The 17,352-nt window shown below is 41.2% G+C and overlaps 1 protein-coding gene across 1 annotated transcript in view; it reads right to left on the reverse strand.

Annotated features, from left to right (window-relative positions):
* The window catches only part of SMARCC1 (SWI/SNF related, matrix associated, actin dependent regulator of chromatin subfamily c member 1), a 131,025-nt gene that overhangs the window by 18,564 nt on the left and 95,109 nt on the right, over positions 1-17,352 (reverse strand). The window contains exons 24-25 of the mRNA XM_055135396.1: positions 17,027-17,181; positions 5,626-5,760 (exon numbers count right to left, since the gene is read on the reverse strand). Coding sequence (XP_054991371.1) covers positions 5,626-5,760; positions 17,027-17,181 — 290 coding nt within the window. The remainder of the gene's footprint in view (positions 1-5,625; positions 5,761-17,026; positions 17,182-17,352) is intronic.

Raw genomic sequence — 17,352 nt, forward strand, 5'->3', positions numbered from 1 at the left:
GTTGGGGAAAAAACTCCAAATAATGATATTGAGTTTTCTGTCAAAAATTGAATGTAATCAAAGTAAGGAGAGAGTAAAATGAAAATCATCTGCCACACAGGCAGAGGGGGAGTGGGAGGGTGTGTGTGCAGGGGTCCTTGGTGGTGGAACATGTGCACTGGTGAAGGAACGGGTGTCTGATCACAGTATGACTGAGACTTGATCCTAAAAGCCCTGTAACTGTTCTCACGGTGACTCAATCAAAAAAAATAAACTATTAAAAAAAAAAAAAAGGAAGATCTGATGCATTGAAGTAGCATTAATTAGATTAGGCTATTCATTAAAACAACTACAAACCACAAACAGCTCCTGAGCACTTGAAATGTGGCTAATCTGATTTATTGAGGAGGGGGAGAGGAATTTGTGCCATCCCTAGATGTGCCCAGAGGGTTTGACTCCTGGGTCTGTGATCAGGGATTGTCCAGGGATTATGTTTGGGACTAGGGATAATAAAGCTTATGTCCTGGGTGCTAGTTAGCTGTCTGCAGAGTCTCCTGAGAGAGGAGAGCTTCTGAAATGAATCACTCAGTGAGAGTTTAAGGGGTCTCAAGGAGTGAGATGGATTCTGCATTGCTGTTAATAAAGCCAGTCTGAATGAACCTCTCTTTGTGTATGAGATAGGAACTGCAGGATATAAAGAGTGAGAGAATCCTCTGGCTGTCTAGCTCAGCAAGAAGACTAATCAGTGAAATAATGTATAAGAGGCAGACTGAAAAAAAAAAAAAGGATCTAACATAGTGGTTTCAACCACAAGTCTCTTTAAGGGATTAAAAAGGCTGAATAGGTCCTTGGTTTTGCTTGCTTACTTTCTTTTGCTTTTGGGGGGACCACAAGGGGACCACTCAGGGCTTACTCCTGGCTCTATGCTCAGGGATCATGAGACCATATGGGATGCTGGGGACTGAATCAGGGTAAGTCTCACACAAGATAAGTGCCCTACAGGCTGTACTGTATCTGGTGTTTTTCTTTCTTTAAACCACTCTTTCTAGGAAATGGAAGACTTTTCTGAGAATAGGCTTCTGAGGGTGCCACAAGAGGATTTCCAACCTATGTTCTTTCGGAGTTTTTATTGGCCTGAAGAGCTTGGCAAGTCTTGCAGTTATAGGAGAATTTTGGAATTTAGGTCAAGATCTGCTTTATAAAGAGGCTAAACCGTCAGTGCATGTTTTGTTTGTTGAGTGGAGGAAATCGCATCTGGTGGTGGGAATCTGCTGTACCAGGAATCCAATCCTCTCTTCTTCCACATGTGCTCTGTCCATTGAGCCAATTCTCTTGCCCCAAAAGCAAAATTATGGGGCTGGAGCAATAGCACAGTGGGTAGGGTGTTTGTCTTGCACGTGGCCGACTTGGGTTTAATTCCCAGCGTCCCATATGGTCCCCTGAGCACCGCCAGGAGTGATTCCTGAGTGCATGAGCCAGGAGTAACCCCTGTGCATTGCCAAGTGTGACCCAAAAAGCAAAACAAAAACAAAATCAAAAAACCAAAAGCGGAATTATTAGAATTATTACTGGAAAGAGCCTTTGTATCTCTTAAGGTCAATAGAAGTCTGTATTACCTAACTCAAGGGTCGGATACCAAACCAGCCTTTCTTTGGAAACTGACCTTAGTATCACATAAATCTTGGAAAGGAAAAAAATAAACAAAAAGGACATTTAAAGATGGGAGAGCTTGGGGCTGGAGCGATAGCACAGCAGGTAGGGCGTTTACCTTGCACGCAGCCGACTCGGGTTCGATCCCCAGCATCCCATATGGTCCCCCAGCACTGTCAGGAGTAATTCCTGAGTGCAGAGCCGGGAGTAACCCCTGTGCACTGCTGGGTGTGACCCAAAAAGAAAAAAAAAAAAAAAAGGGAGGGCTAGCTGGGGGAAGGAAAAAAAAAAGCCAATTTTGCCTGTTTATTTACTCATGAATTCACCTTTGTATACTTTTTTTCTGAGATTTGTCATTTCAAAACATCAAAAGGACTTAAAAAATTAGAACTGTGAGGTCAAAGAGATAGTAAAACAGCTAAGGTGCTTGCCTTGCACATGGCTGATCTGGGTTCAATCCCCAGCACAACATATGGTCACCCAAGCCTGCTAGGAATTATGTCTAAGTGGAGAGCTAGGTGTAACCCCTGAGCATTGCAGGGTATGGTCCACCAACTTAAAATTGGGAAAACAAAAAAAACAAAAAAAAAACCTGACAAGTGATTGTCCCCTTCCTACACCCCCCACACTGTGAGACAGAACCCACTTTATTTTTTATTTGTTTGTTTATTTATTCATTCATTCATTCATTCATTCATTCATTTATTTATTTATTTATTTATTTATTTATTTATTTATTGCTTTTTGGGTCACACCTGGCGATGCACAGGGGTTACTCCTGGCTCTGCACTCAGGAATCACCCTGGCAGTGCTCAGGGGACCATATGGGATGCTGGGATTTGAACCCGGGTCGGCCGTGTGCAAGGCAAACGCCCTACCTGCTGTGCTATCTCTCCAGCCCCGAGACAGAACCCACTTTAAACTCAAGTGTCAATGAGGACAAACAGGTCATCTCTGAGGTGAGAGGAGAGCCAAGCTACCTCCAGCTGGACCATTTCTATTATGGAGCACATATATAACTACGGCAACATCCTGGTGCCACTGTACAAACAAACAAACAAACATAAAACCCACCTTTTTTCCATGTGAATACCTGATTGTTTCTGAAACTAATGAAGACTACATTCACTTGATGACAACCAGATATAATGTGAACTAGGAATTTCTGATTAGTGTAAGTCTAATGTAGAGCCCAGTGTTTCTAAACCTGAAAAGTTTATTCTCGAACACTGTATGTTTGAATGTATAAAGGCAGTAAAGTTATAAGATAGATAAGCCTCAACCTGTAATGAAATTGATCCTTCTTTACTTATAATTATGCCTGAGATAGCAAAACACAAAAGTATCAATGTTTATAACATAATTCTAGATTTAAAAAAAGTTGTATTCCTAAACATGTACAATACTCACTAAAAATGTATTACACGTCATAAAACTATTAATAGTGTTAATTTCTAGGAATTGAGGTTAGGAGTATTTTTAAAAAATTATTTATACTTGAACATTTTAACATATTATTTTCATAATCCAAAACTATCTAGAAATTGTCCACGTTATGTGATACAGACAGCTTTTCTTTCTCTCTTTCCATTTCCTAGGATTGTGGATAAATAGCTAAACTGAACAGTGTAAATCACTCACTTAAATAGAGTGTAAATGAATCTGCTCACTTTCTTTCATGGCTTCAATCTGGCTCTAGGGAACCCAGCTTCATACAAAGCTGCCTGTAGCTGTGCTCTGAAGACCCATCCCCTCTGCTGCATTCAAACTGTGCCTTCCTCTCCCCTTCCCCTTCTACACTGTGTGTATATATAAAGCAACCCAATCTAAGCGGAACCTGAATACAACAGCACTTTTCTACACCAAGACACCAAACAGACACAGCTGCAAGTGCAGCTGAAGTTCACACAAAGCTCCTCTCCCCACTTCATCTGCATAAAGCAGGGAGGTGGAGTGGGAAAGAGTAAAAGATGTAAAAGAGTAAAAGAAAACTCCATCTCCACTGCCAAAGATTAGAGTATCAGCTGAGACCTGAAGCCTATAACTGTCAGGCCTCAAGAGTGAAGTAAACCAAAGTTTGGGGCCAGTGACTTGACATTCACTTCAGCAGGGCCAAGTCCCAAATGAACATATCCATTCCTTCTCACATCTGTGGGAAAACCTGACCATTTTTTACTGTAGCCAGCCTAGTCCAAACCATCACAATCTCTCACAGATTATCCAAGGAGCTTCTTCACCAGTTTCCTCTAGTCCGTTACTTTATAACACTCTTAATGAGAGCACAAAGACTGATCCCAGATAACCCATGAGGAGGACCACCAATTCTTTACTCAAGTCCTGCATTCTCCATTTTAATCAGAGTACAATAGGGAATTTAATGATTCAGTTATCATCATATGGCTTTATCTTCTCACCTCCTCCTACTCACCCATCTGCCTAAGTTCCTAAACATGTCAATCAGGCAGCAGCCATGACTGCTGCTAGTCCCTAGAAGCACTTGCCCCATTGCTAGTTTCACAATAGGGTTCATTCACAAGAAACCTTGAAGAACTAAAAACCCCAAGCCTAAAAGGATGGCTCAGAGAAAAGGGGCACAAGTCTGGTATGTGTGAGGCCCCACGCTCAAATCACTGGTATTACACACTTGCATAGGCATAAATCCTGAACACTAAATCCTGTCCTGTTGTGTTCAAGGCTACTCCTGGCTATCCACCCCTATGAGAGATTTCCCAACTCACTGAACAAGATTCTGAAACACAAATAACAATGCTTTTGCTGGGGTCAAGGCACTTAAGCTCTCTCTAAGTAGCTGTAGTCTCTCATAGGCCCCGTCTGAAACTTACTGTGTTTTTTAAAAAATTGAATACAATTCAGTTTAATTGAGATACAATTATAAGGTTGTTCATAATTGAGTTTCAATCATCCCTTCACCAATGTCCCCAGTTTCCCTGATGCCCACTCCATCCCTGGCACTACCAGCCTACTTCTATGCAGACACTTTCTTCTCATATCCCCCCTTTTTCTTTTAGGCACTATAGTTTGTAATACTTTCACTAGAGGGGAACCATACATATTACTTTAACTGTTTCAGTATCCAGTTCTTGTTCCCTAAGCACAGTCAGGAGTAACCTCTGAGCATCTCTGGGTGCGGCTCCCCTCCCCCCAAAGTATTTTCTTTTTGTCTCTGGACATCCAGGGCCTCATATATGCAAAGCATTTACCCTAAAACTCAGTTACATCTCTGGCCTTAAAAGATCAACTTTTATAGATGTAATAGTTTGATATATCTGGGAAACCAAAAGGTAAATCAAGGCTTAGTTAATTAGTTTCAGAAATTTTTCTTTTTTTCCAGCAATACATGGTGATGCTCCTGGCTCTGCACTCAGAAATTACTCCTGGCAGTGCTCAGGTAACCATACGGGATGCTGGGAATCAAACCTAGGTCGGCCCTGTACAAGTCAAGAGCCCTACTGGCTGTACTATCTCTACAGCTCCTGAATATTTCTTTTCTTTCTGATGCTGGAGCTTGAGCTCTGAGCTGGATCACTGAACAAATCTTTCATTTCTTCATCATTACTAGCTGAAGATCCTTTGGAAAGTGCAAACAGGAAGAAAAACGTGGGGGAAGGGGGTGATTTTTAAAAGATAATTTAAAAAAAAGGTAAAAGTAGGATTGAACTGATTTTTTTTTTCTTTTTGGGTCACACCTGGCAATGCACAGGGGTTATTCCTGGCTCTGCACTCAGGAATTATTCCTGGGGGTGCTCAGGGGACCATATGGGATGCTGAAAATCGAACCCAGGTAGGCCGTGTGCAAGGCAAACACCCTACCCGCTATTGTGCTATTGCTCCAGCCCCAAGCTGATTTTTTAATAAAACTTCTATTTTAAGATAGCTAATGTTTAACTGTTAAAACCTTCCATATACAATAAAATAAAGAAGGAAGGGGGGGGGAAGACACCCAAAACCAACTTCCAGTATACTCCCTCTACTTACAGCTTCTTTCTCTCTGTCCATGATGGTTTCCAGCTCCTCAAAATGTCGAAGTTTGATTTCCAATTTCTTCATCTGTGTCTCAACCAGGAGAGCGACTAGAGACTTGATCTTCCGCTCTTCTACGGCAGCCAGGTGCTAGGGGCAAAACATCCAATTATTTAAACATTTGCTTAAAAAAACAAAACACAGAAAAAAACGTGAAATTGCAAGACTTTTTATAATTAAAGACTCCATCAAGAAGGTGAGATAGGCTGAAAACAGGATGAAACTCTGATGCACAAAATGGATGGAAGTGCCCGGAAACACTTCTCACCTCCACACTCACCCTCGTAACTGTTCCTCTCTTCACTATTCTCTCCTCCCTGTGAACTGTCCAGGGGCAGAGAAGCTGTGAACTCTCAGCAACCAAGACTTAGATACAACGCCTCTGTCTTCCTATTGATAAGTAGAACTAACTATAGATATAGGAGGAAGCAAACAATAAATACTTCATTCTTAATGTGGGGATGGTGTCCAGAGCAAGGAAAACAAATACAGATGGATATTACTCATGCTTCTTACCAACTGAGTAGCACAAAGAAAAATCTGTCACACTATACAGAGAGAATGAAGACCACATGTTTGGTCAAGGAGCTGAGTAAATTTGAGGGACTAATTCCATCTTCTACATATACAATGAAAAAGTATGCATCAAAAAACTCAAGACCATTCTGCATTCACCTTTGATATATCTGCTGAAATACTTATTTATATATCTGCTAAATTTATATGCTTATTTTACTTTAGTTACATTAACTTATTTTGGGAAAAAAAAAAAAACCTTAAAAACTGCTGGTCTGAATGATATCTACATCAGTTTTTAAAAGCTGGTGTGTGGAGCAGAGCTTATCTGCAGGTGTAAAAGTTTAAAACCACTGCTCTATATTTTGTGTTTTTTAAAAAATCTAGAAGAAATATGCAAGAGAAGTTTATTTTAGGTTTCTGGAGGCAAAACTCATAGACAACACTAAAAATGAAACTGGTTTTTAACCATTTCATAGTTGGAAAAGAAAAATGTGATTTTATGGAAACGCGTCAGTAGAATGATTCAGAAGCATAAGCGAAAGATAACAATGAGCTGTTTTTATAAATCAACAGCTATTAATGCTTAAAAGTACCTCTCTCAGCTAAACTGACCTACATCAGAATCTTCAAAAACCAGGCTGAGGAGATGGCTCAAGAGGCTGGAGAAGTGATTGGGCGTGCGGGAGATCTTGGGATGGGGATCATTACCGGTGTGCTTTCCGTCCATACAAGACCCCGAGCTGCCACACAAGAATGGCTCCTCCGCTCCTAAAAGACCATGATCCCAGAGGCCTACTAACTCCTTTTGGCACCCAGAGGCTTCTTGCAGAAATGCCTCTAGACTGTGAACTAAGCTATGGCCCCATGCCGTCCTGGGAGGGGAAAGGTTTTTCTCTCTCGACCTTTCCTTTCCTGGAGGTGTGGCGACCGCCATCTTTTGGAGCCCACTAAACAGAGGTATGAGTTTGCAGTGACTGACTTCTGGCAGAAATTTCTCAGGACTTAATTACTAAAATACCAGAAATCCAAAACCGCGCGGCTGTGACCTCATATGCTCTTCATTTTCAGCAATGGAAAACAAATTATCAAATGATGCCTTTTCGGCAGGTCTGATTGTTGGGGGGAAATTCCAAATAATAATAGTGAGTTTTCTGTTGAAATACTTAATGTAATCAAAGAATGAGAAAAGTGAAAATCATCAGCCACACAGGGGGTGGATGGGATGGGAGGTACACTGGGGTTCTTGGTGGTGGAGTATGTGCACTGGTGAAGGGATGGGTGTTTGATCATTGTATGACTGAGACTTAAACCTGAAAGCTTTGTAACTTTTCTCATGGTGATTCAATTGAAAAAAAAAAAAAGAGGCTGGAGAGCATACTTTGTATATAGGAGCCTCTAGTCTGCTTCTTTGCATTGTCATGAGCAACCTCTAAGCACTGAACGAGGAACAGACCACAAACACCACTGGGCATGAACCAAAACCAAGCAAATAAAAGATCGAAAAGGTTAAATTAAGATTATAAGATTCTAAGCATGTTCTCGATGGATGGTGTTAAGTAATTTAATTTTAAAATAGCAAGCATCCCCATCAAAAAATGGGGAGAAGAAATGAACAGAAGTTTATTCAAAAAAGAAGTACAAATGGCCAAAAGGCACATGAAAAAATGCTCCACATTGCCAGTCATTAGGAAGATGCAAATCAAAACAACAATGAGATATCATCTCACACCACAGAGACTGGCACACATTCAAAAGAACAAAAGCAACCAGTGCTGGCGGGAATGTGGGGAAAAAGGGATGCTCTTTCACTGTTGTGGGAATGTCGACTGGTCCAGCCTTACTGGAAAACAGTATGGACAGTCCTTCAAAAACTAGAAATTGAGCTTCCATATGACCCCGCAATACCACTTCTGAGAATATATCCCAAGGATGCAAAAAAGCACAGTAGAAATGACATCTCTAACTATATGTTCATTGAAGCACTGTTCACAATAGTCAAAATCTGGAAACAACCCAAGTGCCCTAAAACAAATGACTGCTTAAAGAAACTTTGGTACATCCACACAATGAAATATTATGCAGCTGTTAGGAGAGATGAAGTCATGAAATTTGCTTATAAGTGGATAGACATGGAGAGTATCATGCTAAGTGAAATGAGTCAGAAAGAGAAGGACAGACATAGAAGGACTGCACTCATTTGTGGAGTATAAAATAACATGAGAGTGACACCCTAGGCAGATACAAGGGCCAGAAAGATTGCTCCACAGCTGGAAGCCTGTCTCATGAGCGGAGGGGAGAAGGCAGCTGGAATAGAGAAGGGATCACTAAGAAAATAATGGCTGGAGGAACTGGTCGTGATGGGAGATGTGTGCTGAAAGTAGATAATGGACCAAACATGATAACCTCTCAGTATCTGTATTTCAAACCATAATGCCCAAAAGTAGAGAAAGAGAGAGTATGGGGAATACTGTCTGCCATGGAGGCAGGGGGAGGATGGGAAAGAGGGGATTATACCGGAGATAATGGTGGTAGGAAATGTGCACTGGTGGAGGGATGGGTGTTTGATCATTGTGCGATTGTAACCCAAACATGAAAGCCTGTAGCGATCTCACAATGATTCAATAAAATTAAAAAAAAAAAAAGCAAGCATGAACATCATATGAAACAAAATTTACAAAGTCAAAAAGCAGATCTCCCTCTCATTCTGCCTATCCTTGGAGAAAATTAACAATATCAACTTCTAGATTTACTTTTATGAAAATGTTTGTTAAAACTCTCTTGGCCTCGGGCTGGAGCAATAGCACGGTGGGTAGGGCGTTTGCCTTGCACGCGGCCGACCCAAGTTCGATTCCCAGCATCCCATATGGTCTCCTGAGCACCGCCAGGAGTAATTCCTGAGTGTAGAGCCAGGAGTAACCCCTGTGCATAGCCAAGTGTGACCCAAAAAGAAAAAAAAAAAAAAAACCCAAACTCTGTTGGCCTCCCGCCCCAATGGAACCAGCCCCAGCAGCCAAAAACCTCCAGAATTCAATCACCACCATGGTCTTGGCTGCCCTCCACATGTTCGAACAAACCTCACCCGAGTTAATCTATTTCTGGACATGATACTTTACACCACCAATATACCAAGAGCAGCATACCACATTTGATAAGGCTTAAAGTAGAAGGCAACCAATCTTAGGGGGAATAGACATATTTATATAAGCACACATATTTATATTAAGGTTAAAGGCTCAACCTTTAACATGCTACTAATCTCTTACAGGAGGGCTTAATGTCTCCTGGTGAAATACAACAATCTTCACACACTTTCCTCTAAGAAACCCTTTTTGTCTCATTTTTAGTGGATTATTCATAACAAGCAATACAAAATAAATTACTTTGGTTCTGCTCTGGGGACATGGTTTGGGATTCAGGATGGAAATATGGTGGGAAGGTGTAATGGTGGTGTGATTGGTGTTCAAGTATTAAATGTAATGAAATATTGTGAACAACTTTATAAAAATTTTTAAAAAAACCAGTTTTTGTGAGACTTATGCTGAGATTTATATGCAAGAACTTGGGGATATCCCATAGTATCATGAACATAAGTGTGTCTATATCTTTTCTAATGAATGCCTTTTCTTGGGGGGGAGGGAGTAACTAGGCAATTCTCAGGAGTTAATCAGCAAATATGTCAAAATGTTTACTCTCTTTGGGGCTGGAGTGATAGCACAGCGGGTAGAGCATTTGCCTTGCACGTGGCCAATCCGGGTTTGATTCCCAGCATCCCACTGGTCCCCTGAGCACTGCCAGGAGTGATTCCTGTGTGCAGAGCTAGGAATAACCCCTGCGCACTGCCAGGTGTGACCCCAAAAAGAAAAAAACCAAAAAAGTCTCCTCTCAAAACTGAACATGAGTTTTCAAAAAGAAAGTGCTCACAAAGAAATGTTTAAAATAGAAGCCAAGGTACCTGCCGATTATGATTATATCACCATCGATGGTCCCCTGTACCCACTAGGAGTCTAAGCGCTGAGTCAGGAGTAAGACCTGAGCAGTGTTGGATGTGACCCAAAATGATCCATATGTAAAAGGCAGTTTCTTTTTTTTTTTGCTTTTTAGGTCACACCTGGCAATGCACAGGGGTTACTCCTGGCTCTGCACTCAGGAATTACTCCTGGCGGTGCTCAGAGGGCCATATGGGATGCTGGGAATCGAACCCGGGTCGGCCGCGTGCAAGGCAAACGCCCTACCCGCTGTACTATTGCTCCAGCCCCTGTAAAAGGCAGTTTTGAAAATTAAGAACACCAGTTAAACTATTTTCCGAAGGGAAAATAAAAACTGAACAAATTGCAAACAAAATTTCTATCTGCATCAAACCTCTCAGAAGAAAACGCAGCTTTTCAGGGCCAAGGATATAGTGCAGCACAGAATTATGCCTAGAAGGTAACAAAGTCCTTGATTTGATCCCTCAAACTAATTCCAGCCAAGTAAGAAAAACAGTAGGTTTTTTAGAGATAAAGCTAAATTTTCTTCTAAATTCTGAGGTATAATAAATTACAAGTACAATTTAAGTCCATTAAGTGAATTCAGAAAGTTTACTTTTTATACCCAGTTTAAAAGAAATGCTCCAGTGAATTAAGTGTTTAAAGGAGAGAATGGAAGAAGATGAGATCAGAAGCCACTAAAGTTCTAAGATTAAGGGGTGGGAATGCAAATGCCAAGAGAGTAACAGATGAGAATGTCAAGATAATAAACAAGGTTGGCTGATGGGTACAGAAAGTGATTAGACTATCTTATGTATTGTTATAGATAGCCCAAATAGCTACGTGAACACATTTTTAAAATCCCAATTTGCAAGGTATGGCCCCAAGTATCGCGTATTCCCCCAATGCCTCCAACAACAAAAAAGCAAGTTGTTTGGAATACAGCGGACATAGAATTTTTGTTTCCATCACAAAGTAATAATTCTAGCTGACAGAGGTATTATCTATTATACATAAAGAGATGAACAGGGGCCAAAGAGGCAGTACAGCAGGCAATGCACCTGCCTTGCCTGGCACCTTACATGGTCCCTGAGCCCCACCAGGAGTGATCCCTGAGCCCTGAGCTACTGCCACGTGTAGCTCCAAAACTGTAGGCAACATATGGAGCAAATGTTCCTAGTGTATCCTAACCATGTCATCAAGTAAAATGACAGGTTATCAAAGATTTAATAGAAATTATTTTAATAAGGGCTGGAGGGAGAATACAGTGAGTAGTATGTTTGCCTTGGACACGCTCACCCAGGTTTGATCACCAGCATCCTATATGGTTCCATGAGTACTACCAGGAGTAATTCCTGAGTGCAGAGGCAAGAGTAACTCCTGAGCATCACCAAGAGGCCCCCAAACAAACAAAACCAAAAACAACAAAAGAAAACTTTACTTTAATGAATAAAATCAAATCACTGAAATCAATGCTTGCATTTTTTTTTTAAACTTTGTGTCACACCCAGCAGTGCTGTGAAAACTACTGGCTCTGTGCTTGGGAGTGTTCCTTAAGATGTTGGAGGTGGGTGTGCAAGAGGGGAGTGGATGTGATGCCAGGGATACAAGACCACATACAAGGTGAATATATCTTAACCACAGGAGAGGTCACCAATGAAATTTCAGTCAACATTTATCCATTAAACCTTGTAATAAAATGTACAATGAGTATTTTCCTATTTACTAAAAGAATTTTAGAAATAAGGGATCAAGTTATGAGGCATTTCTGAAGATTAAGACTAAATCTTGTTTGTTCCAAAATGAACGCCTAGTTACTCTCAACACTAGCCATTTTAGGTCACCTGGACATGGTATTGTAGTAAAATAGAAGTAAGAGTATATTTGTAGTCGTAAGAAAATGGGATCTCTGCTTTCTCTGGAGGGGAAAAAAAAATCCTATTGTAGGAAATGTGTTCTAATTTGGGTAGCTTAATCAATATTGCTAGTTTAATTAAGCAACAGCTCTGGACTTTTTCTTCCATATAATCTGAAATACCCATTTGGTTAGGTTCCAGTCACAGGTTTTTCTCCTCTGACCCACAAACTCCTTTCAGTGGGTCCACAGCCTACCAGTACCAAACACAATGGAAAAGTGGTATGATAAAGAGCCCCTCGAATGGTGAGAATGGGGGGAGGTCAGAAAGCATGCCTACATCATCTGTTCTGGAGCTAGATCTAGAACCTCTCATTACCATCCCATGTCAAAGTGTGACAAACAATTAAAATGTATCAAGGAAAACTCTTAATAACAAAGCTGTTTATAGACACAGAAAAACAAAAAGAGAATAAGAGAAAACTTAGATTGCATGGATAAGCTGTACTAATTACAGTAATCTAAGTGAATTTCTTACCCCCCTAATTACTATGTAGTACAAAAATGATTGTGTGTGTGGTGAAATGTGTCAGATCCAGCTGTAGAGGCAATGAATAGTTCATGTGTGCCAAGTCATGGAGCAAAAGCATCTGTATCACTCACAAGGGAAACCTAGAAGTTTTGAAAATTTAGATTTAAAAGTTGAGAAATGAAAATGAGTAATGATGAGAGTGAAAATTCAATGACCTGAAAACAAACTGGTCTCTGGACACTTTCAAATCTTGTATGGAATCTCTAAAGGCCAGATACATTGATGTCTAAAATTGTTTTTCTGCCACCGATAGTTATGGCACAGTTTACAAATACTGCTGCCAATGGTGTATTCTGAGACCAGAGGAAAGCATCATGAAACAGTCATAAAACCTTGTGGGTGATCCTCCATTCAAGTCCCTTTTTTGACATCCTATAGGGAAACATACAGAATAGAGAGGAGGAAAGATGAGAGGAAGACTAAGAAACCCATGCTACGGGAGGGGGCAGAGTGCACAGAAAAGTCCAGTTGGAAATAAGAGTGGGCTCCCTGGTAGGAAGAACAGGCACGACCAGGTAAACAGACCAAAAAACTGAAAAGGGTCCTGATTGTAAAAGTCAAATGAACTCCAGGATATAGGTAACTGCTCAGATGCCTACTTAGGATGTGTGAGACTGTCAGTGGGCTCCCATGTATCACAAGTGTAATCTACAGCACAACACAACCAAATGTGCAAGCTTGTGAGAGCACTGTTGCCAAATGAACAAAATGGATATCACAACATGAAAGAAGGAAGGGTGGGACTGGTGATTTCAACCGAGAACTGGAAAAGTATCTGAGAAGATACAATACCCATCAATATTTTAAATGTATTTTAAAGTATTTACATCATGTACTGTATGATTCCATTTCTATAAAGCAAAAAGATAAGTATAATTCAGGGTATTAGGAGAAAGTTTAGTAACTATATCAATAGAATAAGCACAGTCATTAGGAAGTGCTTGCAGTATCTGGTAAAGCTGTTTCAATTTTTATTTCTAGGGGGAAGAGAGGTCAGGGTTATACACAATAGTGCTTGGGGGTTACTCCCAGCTCAGTACTTAGGGATGATTCTCAATGGTGCTTGAGGGACCATGTGGTGGCAGGTTGACCGCAAGCCTTCTAAATTCAAAGCATGTGATAGCTATCTTTCCAGCCCAGTGCTACGATTCTCCTTGTACGTGTTGTTTAAGATGGTACCAGGCATTTGAAGTGTGGTTGGCCACACATGAAGCAAGCACATTACCTCCTGTACCTCTACAGCCTCAATTATGAAACCCTATTTATTTTTTAACTTATAGCTATCTTTCTGTTCTGGGACCATCTGTCTGTGCTAGGGCTTACTGGCTGGTTCTGTACTTAGGTACTCATTCCTGGCAGGCTCCAGGGACGATAGATGGTGCTGGGGATTGAACCCAGGTTGGCTGTATGCAAGGCAAGCATCTTGACCCCTGTACTATCTCTCCAGCCCATCAATGAAGACATTCTAAAGCAGGGGCTGGAAAGAGTACAGTGAATAGGGCACTTGCCTTGCATGCAACCAACTTGGGTTCAATCCCTTGTACCCCATATAATCCCCGTAGCACTGCCAGTAATAATTCCTAGTGCAGTGCCAGGAGTAAGCCCAGAGTACTGCCAGGTGTGGCCTGAAAATCAAAACAAACAAAAAAATTAAAAATAGGGGATGGAATAATAGTTCAGAGGCAAGGCACTTGCTTTGTACAAGGCCAACCCAAATTCACTGCCCAGTATCCTATATGGTCCCTGAACACAGAAGTAATCCCTGAGCACAGAGTGCTGGGTGTAGCCCCCAAACAAAACAAAATTAAAACAAAAGGTCATGCTAGCTTAAGCAAAACAAATGGGATGATGGCATCAAGCAAAGGTCTTTAAAAAGCAGTAATGGTCCAGGCAATATCCTATGAACTAAACTGGATGGCTGAACAGCTTCAATAGAAAGAATATGAGCAGTCAAATAGCCGAGGAAATCATCCAGGGATTAAGGCACTTCCTTGCACAGAGCTAAACCTGGTTCAATTTCCATCAAGGCATAAGGTCCACTGTGCACCACCAGGAGTGACCCTTTAGCACTATTGTATGTGGTCCAAAATTTAGAAAAGAAAAAAGGGGGGGAGGGGAGGAGGAAGTTAAAAAAGACCTGAGGCTGCATTTGAAATAGTTGTGCTATTAACCTGATAAAGTGCTCACAAAGGAAGTAGGCTCTCTTGATCTCCAACTCCTTATTAAAGACAAAATGTGCCAAAGATGCATGTTAGGTTTCTAAGATCCCTGATGATTATATGAACAATAAAAACCAATGATGGGCCAAAGCAAATAAAAAAATTAATTTGGTGACATCACAGAGTCTAAACAAGAGTAGACTTAGCAAATAAAAAAATTTGGTGACACATCACTATGAGTCTAAACAAGAGTAGACTCAAAAGTTCACAGAGTAAGGGGCTAGTAGAGGAAAAGGAATATTCAGAGGCTGGAGCAATAGGCAGTAGATTGGTATGCAGTCGATCCAGGTTCAATCCCCAGCGTTCCATCCAGTCCCCTAAGCACCAGCAGGAGTAATTACTGAGTGCAGAGCCAGCAATAACCCCTGCTCAGGGTGGGGGTTATACTGGGTGTGACCTAAAAATTTTAAAAAGGAAGGGGAGGGAAGGACCATGAGGATCAGGTGCTATCTTTGGAAGGAACTGATGAATCTGAATATACAGGATCTCCAGGTACTGTAACAATGAACAATCAACTGGAGTATCTATGTGGACTATGACTGTGACCTCTAAAGTCCCCAACACTACCCACCCGTAACCACACACTCCTGTCAGATGGGTGGGCAATCAAAAAAACAGTGGTTTCAGAAAATAAACAAATAAGCAAACACTGGAGATGGTCCAGTGGCTGCAGCACCTGCCATGCAAACAATAGGACACAAGTTCAATTCTCAGTGCTGCCAAATGGACCAAGCACGAGCCTAGCAGCTCTGCTGTCTGTGGTCTCCAACACCATAAGCTCTTTTCTAACTACACCACAACTAAAGAGTGCCACCTGCTACTAGCATTGCAACAAACTGATGTTTGAGCACCACAGCCAGTAAACTGACTCAAGATCATGTCTGAGAACTGAAGTGTGAGCTCAATGTGAGCTGCAGCACATGCTTTGTATTGTTTTCTGTTTTGGGACCCACACAGTGGAGCTCAGAACTCACTACTAGCTCTGTGCTCAGGGATTATTCTTGGCAGTGCTCAGGGAGCCATATGCAGAGGCAGGAGTCAAATTGGGGTCAGCCAAGTACCTTAACCTCTGTACTGTCTTTTTGGCACAAGGAATGCATGCCCTGTATGGGTTCAACTGTAGGCATCACACCGTCCCCTGCACATTGCTAACACAACACAACCCCTCAGTACTAAGCTGAGAGTAGCCCCTGAACAACACCGGGTAGGGCCAGAAACTAAACCCCAAAATGAAATCCAAAAATCACTAATGTATATGACTCAGTGCCCTGATTTGTATGAATGTCATAACCTGATGTGCAATTACCAGAAAGCACCACAACCAACTATGTGAACACTAACGACCAAGCATTGTGATCTCTGGTCACTGTGACAATATCAACAGAAAGAGAAGTGGGCGAAAAAACAGTGCTTGTGAAGTCTGAACTGAGTCATCTGTGGATGTTATAAACCATGCCCCACAGATTAAATTTGTAGAGAAGTAGCTCACAGCAGCTGAAAGGTCTGAGGAAATTCAAGACCCCTAATAAACATTATTACCAATGGATCAAAAACAGCACAGGATGTAATGATTAGGTATGTTCTAGTAACTACTATTCCAAATGTAGTAACTGATAATGGAAGGTATATTTCTAAGGGTAAGATGGAGAAAGAATTAAAAGATTTTTTAAAAACTTGACACACTGATGCCTGGAGTGCTTTAAAATGCCAAATTAACACAAAGCGAGGAAATAACATTCTCTTTTTCTCTTAAGTATGCTGTGAAGCCAATACTATGTTATAAATAGAGAAAACCACCCCCAGAAAAGCTGGCAAATTCAAGAAGAAAAAGAGCTATTTTAGGTTCCCTCTCTCTCTCCTTTCACTCTGTAAAAGCAGGGTGAAGTATTTATATAAGGAAACAGATTTTTTGTCTTAAATATCAAATATTTCAACCTGGTAGGAGTTACTGGAATAATCCAAGACTCTCTCAATTCTGCCTTTTGCCCACCCAGGGCTCAGTGATAGGTCAGGTCACAAGCAATCAACTCTAGGATCAAGTCTACTGCGCTTATCATCTTCCTCTTGCCCGGGCATTCCTAACCTAGAAATGCCATTTAAGCACGGTCCTGTCTTTTGAGTATAAGGCTCTGTATACTAAATGTTCCCAACATGACCCTTCAATACTGGCTTATGAGAGCACTGACAAGGGATGTCAGGGGCAAACCTTGGCTTTGGTTGCAGCAGAAGCAAGAGCAGCTGCTGCAGCTGTAGCTACATTTCCTTCAGAAATTTCATGTTCTACTTTCTTCTTTCCAACATCACTTTCTCTTTCTTTACAAGTATCCGTGAGTTCCTTGTTTTCTTCAGTCTCCTTTTCTTCTGCAGGGAGGAGGGAAGAATCAGAATGCTTTATTAGTGTGGTGCCCAGTTTCATTAACTTTCAATTTTGTTCTCTCCACCACATGATCAACTAGGATGACTGTGATACAGAGCTCTTTTTTTTTTTTTGCTTTTTGGGTCACACCCAGCAATGCACAGGGATTACTCCTG

This window comes from Sorex araneus, chromosome 4 (genome assembly GCF_027595985.1).
Source record: "Sorex araneus isolate mSorAra2 chromosome 4, mSorAra2.pri, whole genome shotgun sequence".
In the NCBI taxonomy this organism is placed as follows: Eukaryota; Metazoa; Chordata; class Mammalia; order Eulipotyphla; family Soricidae; genus Sorex; species Sorex araneus.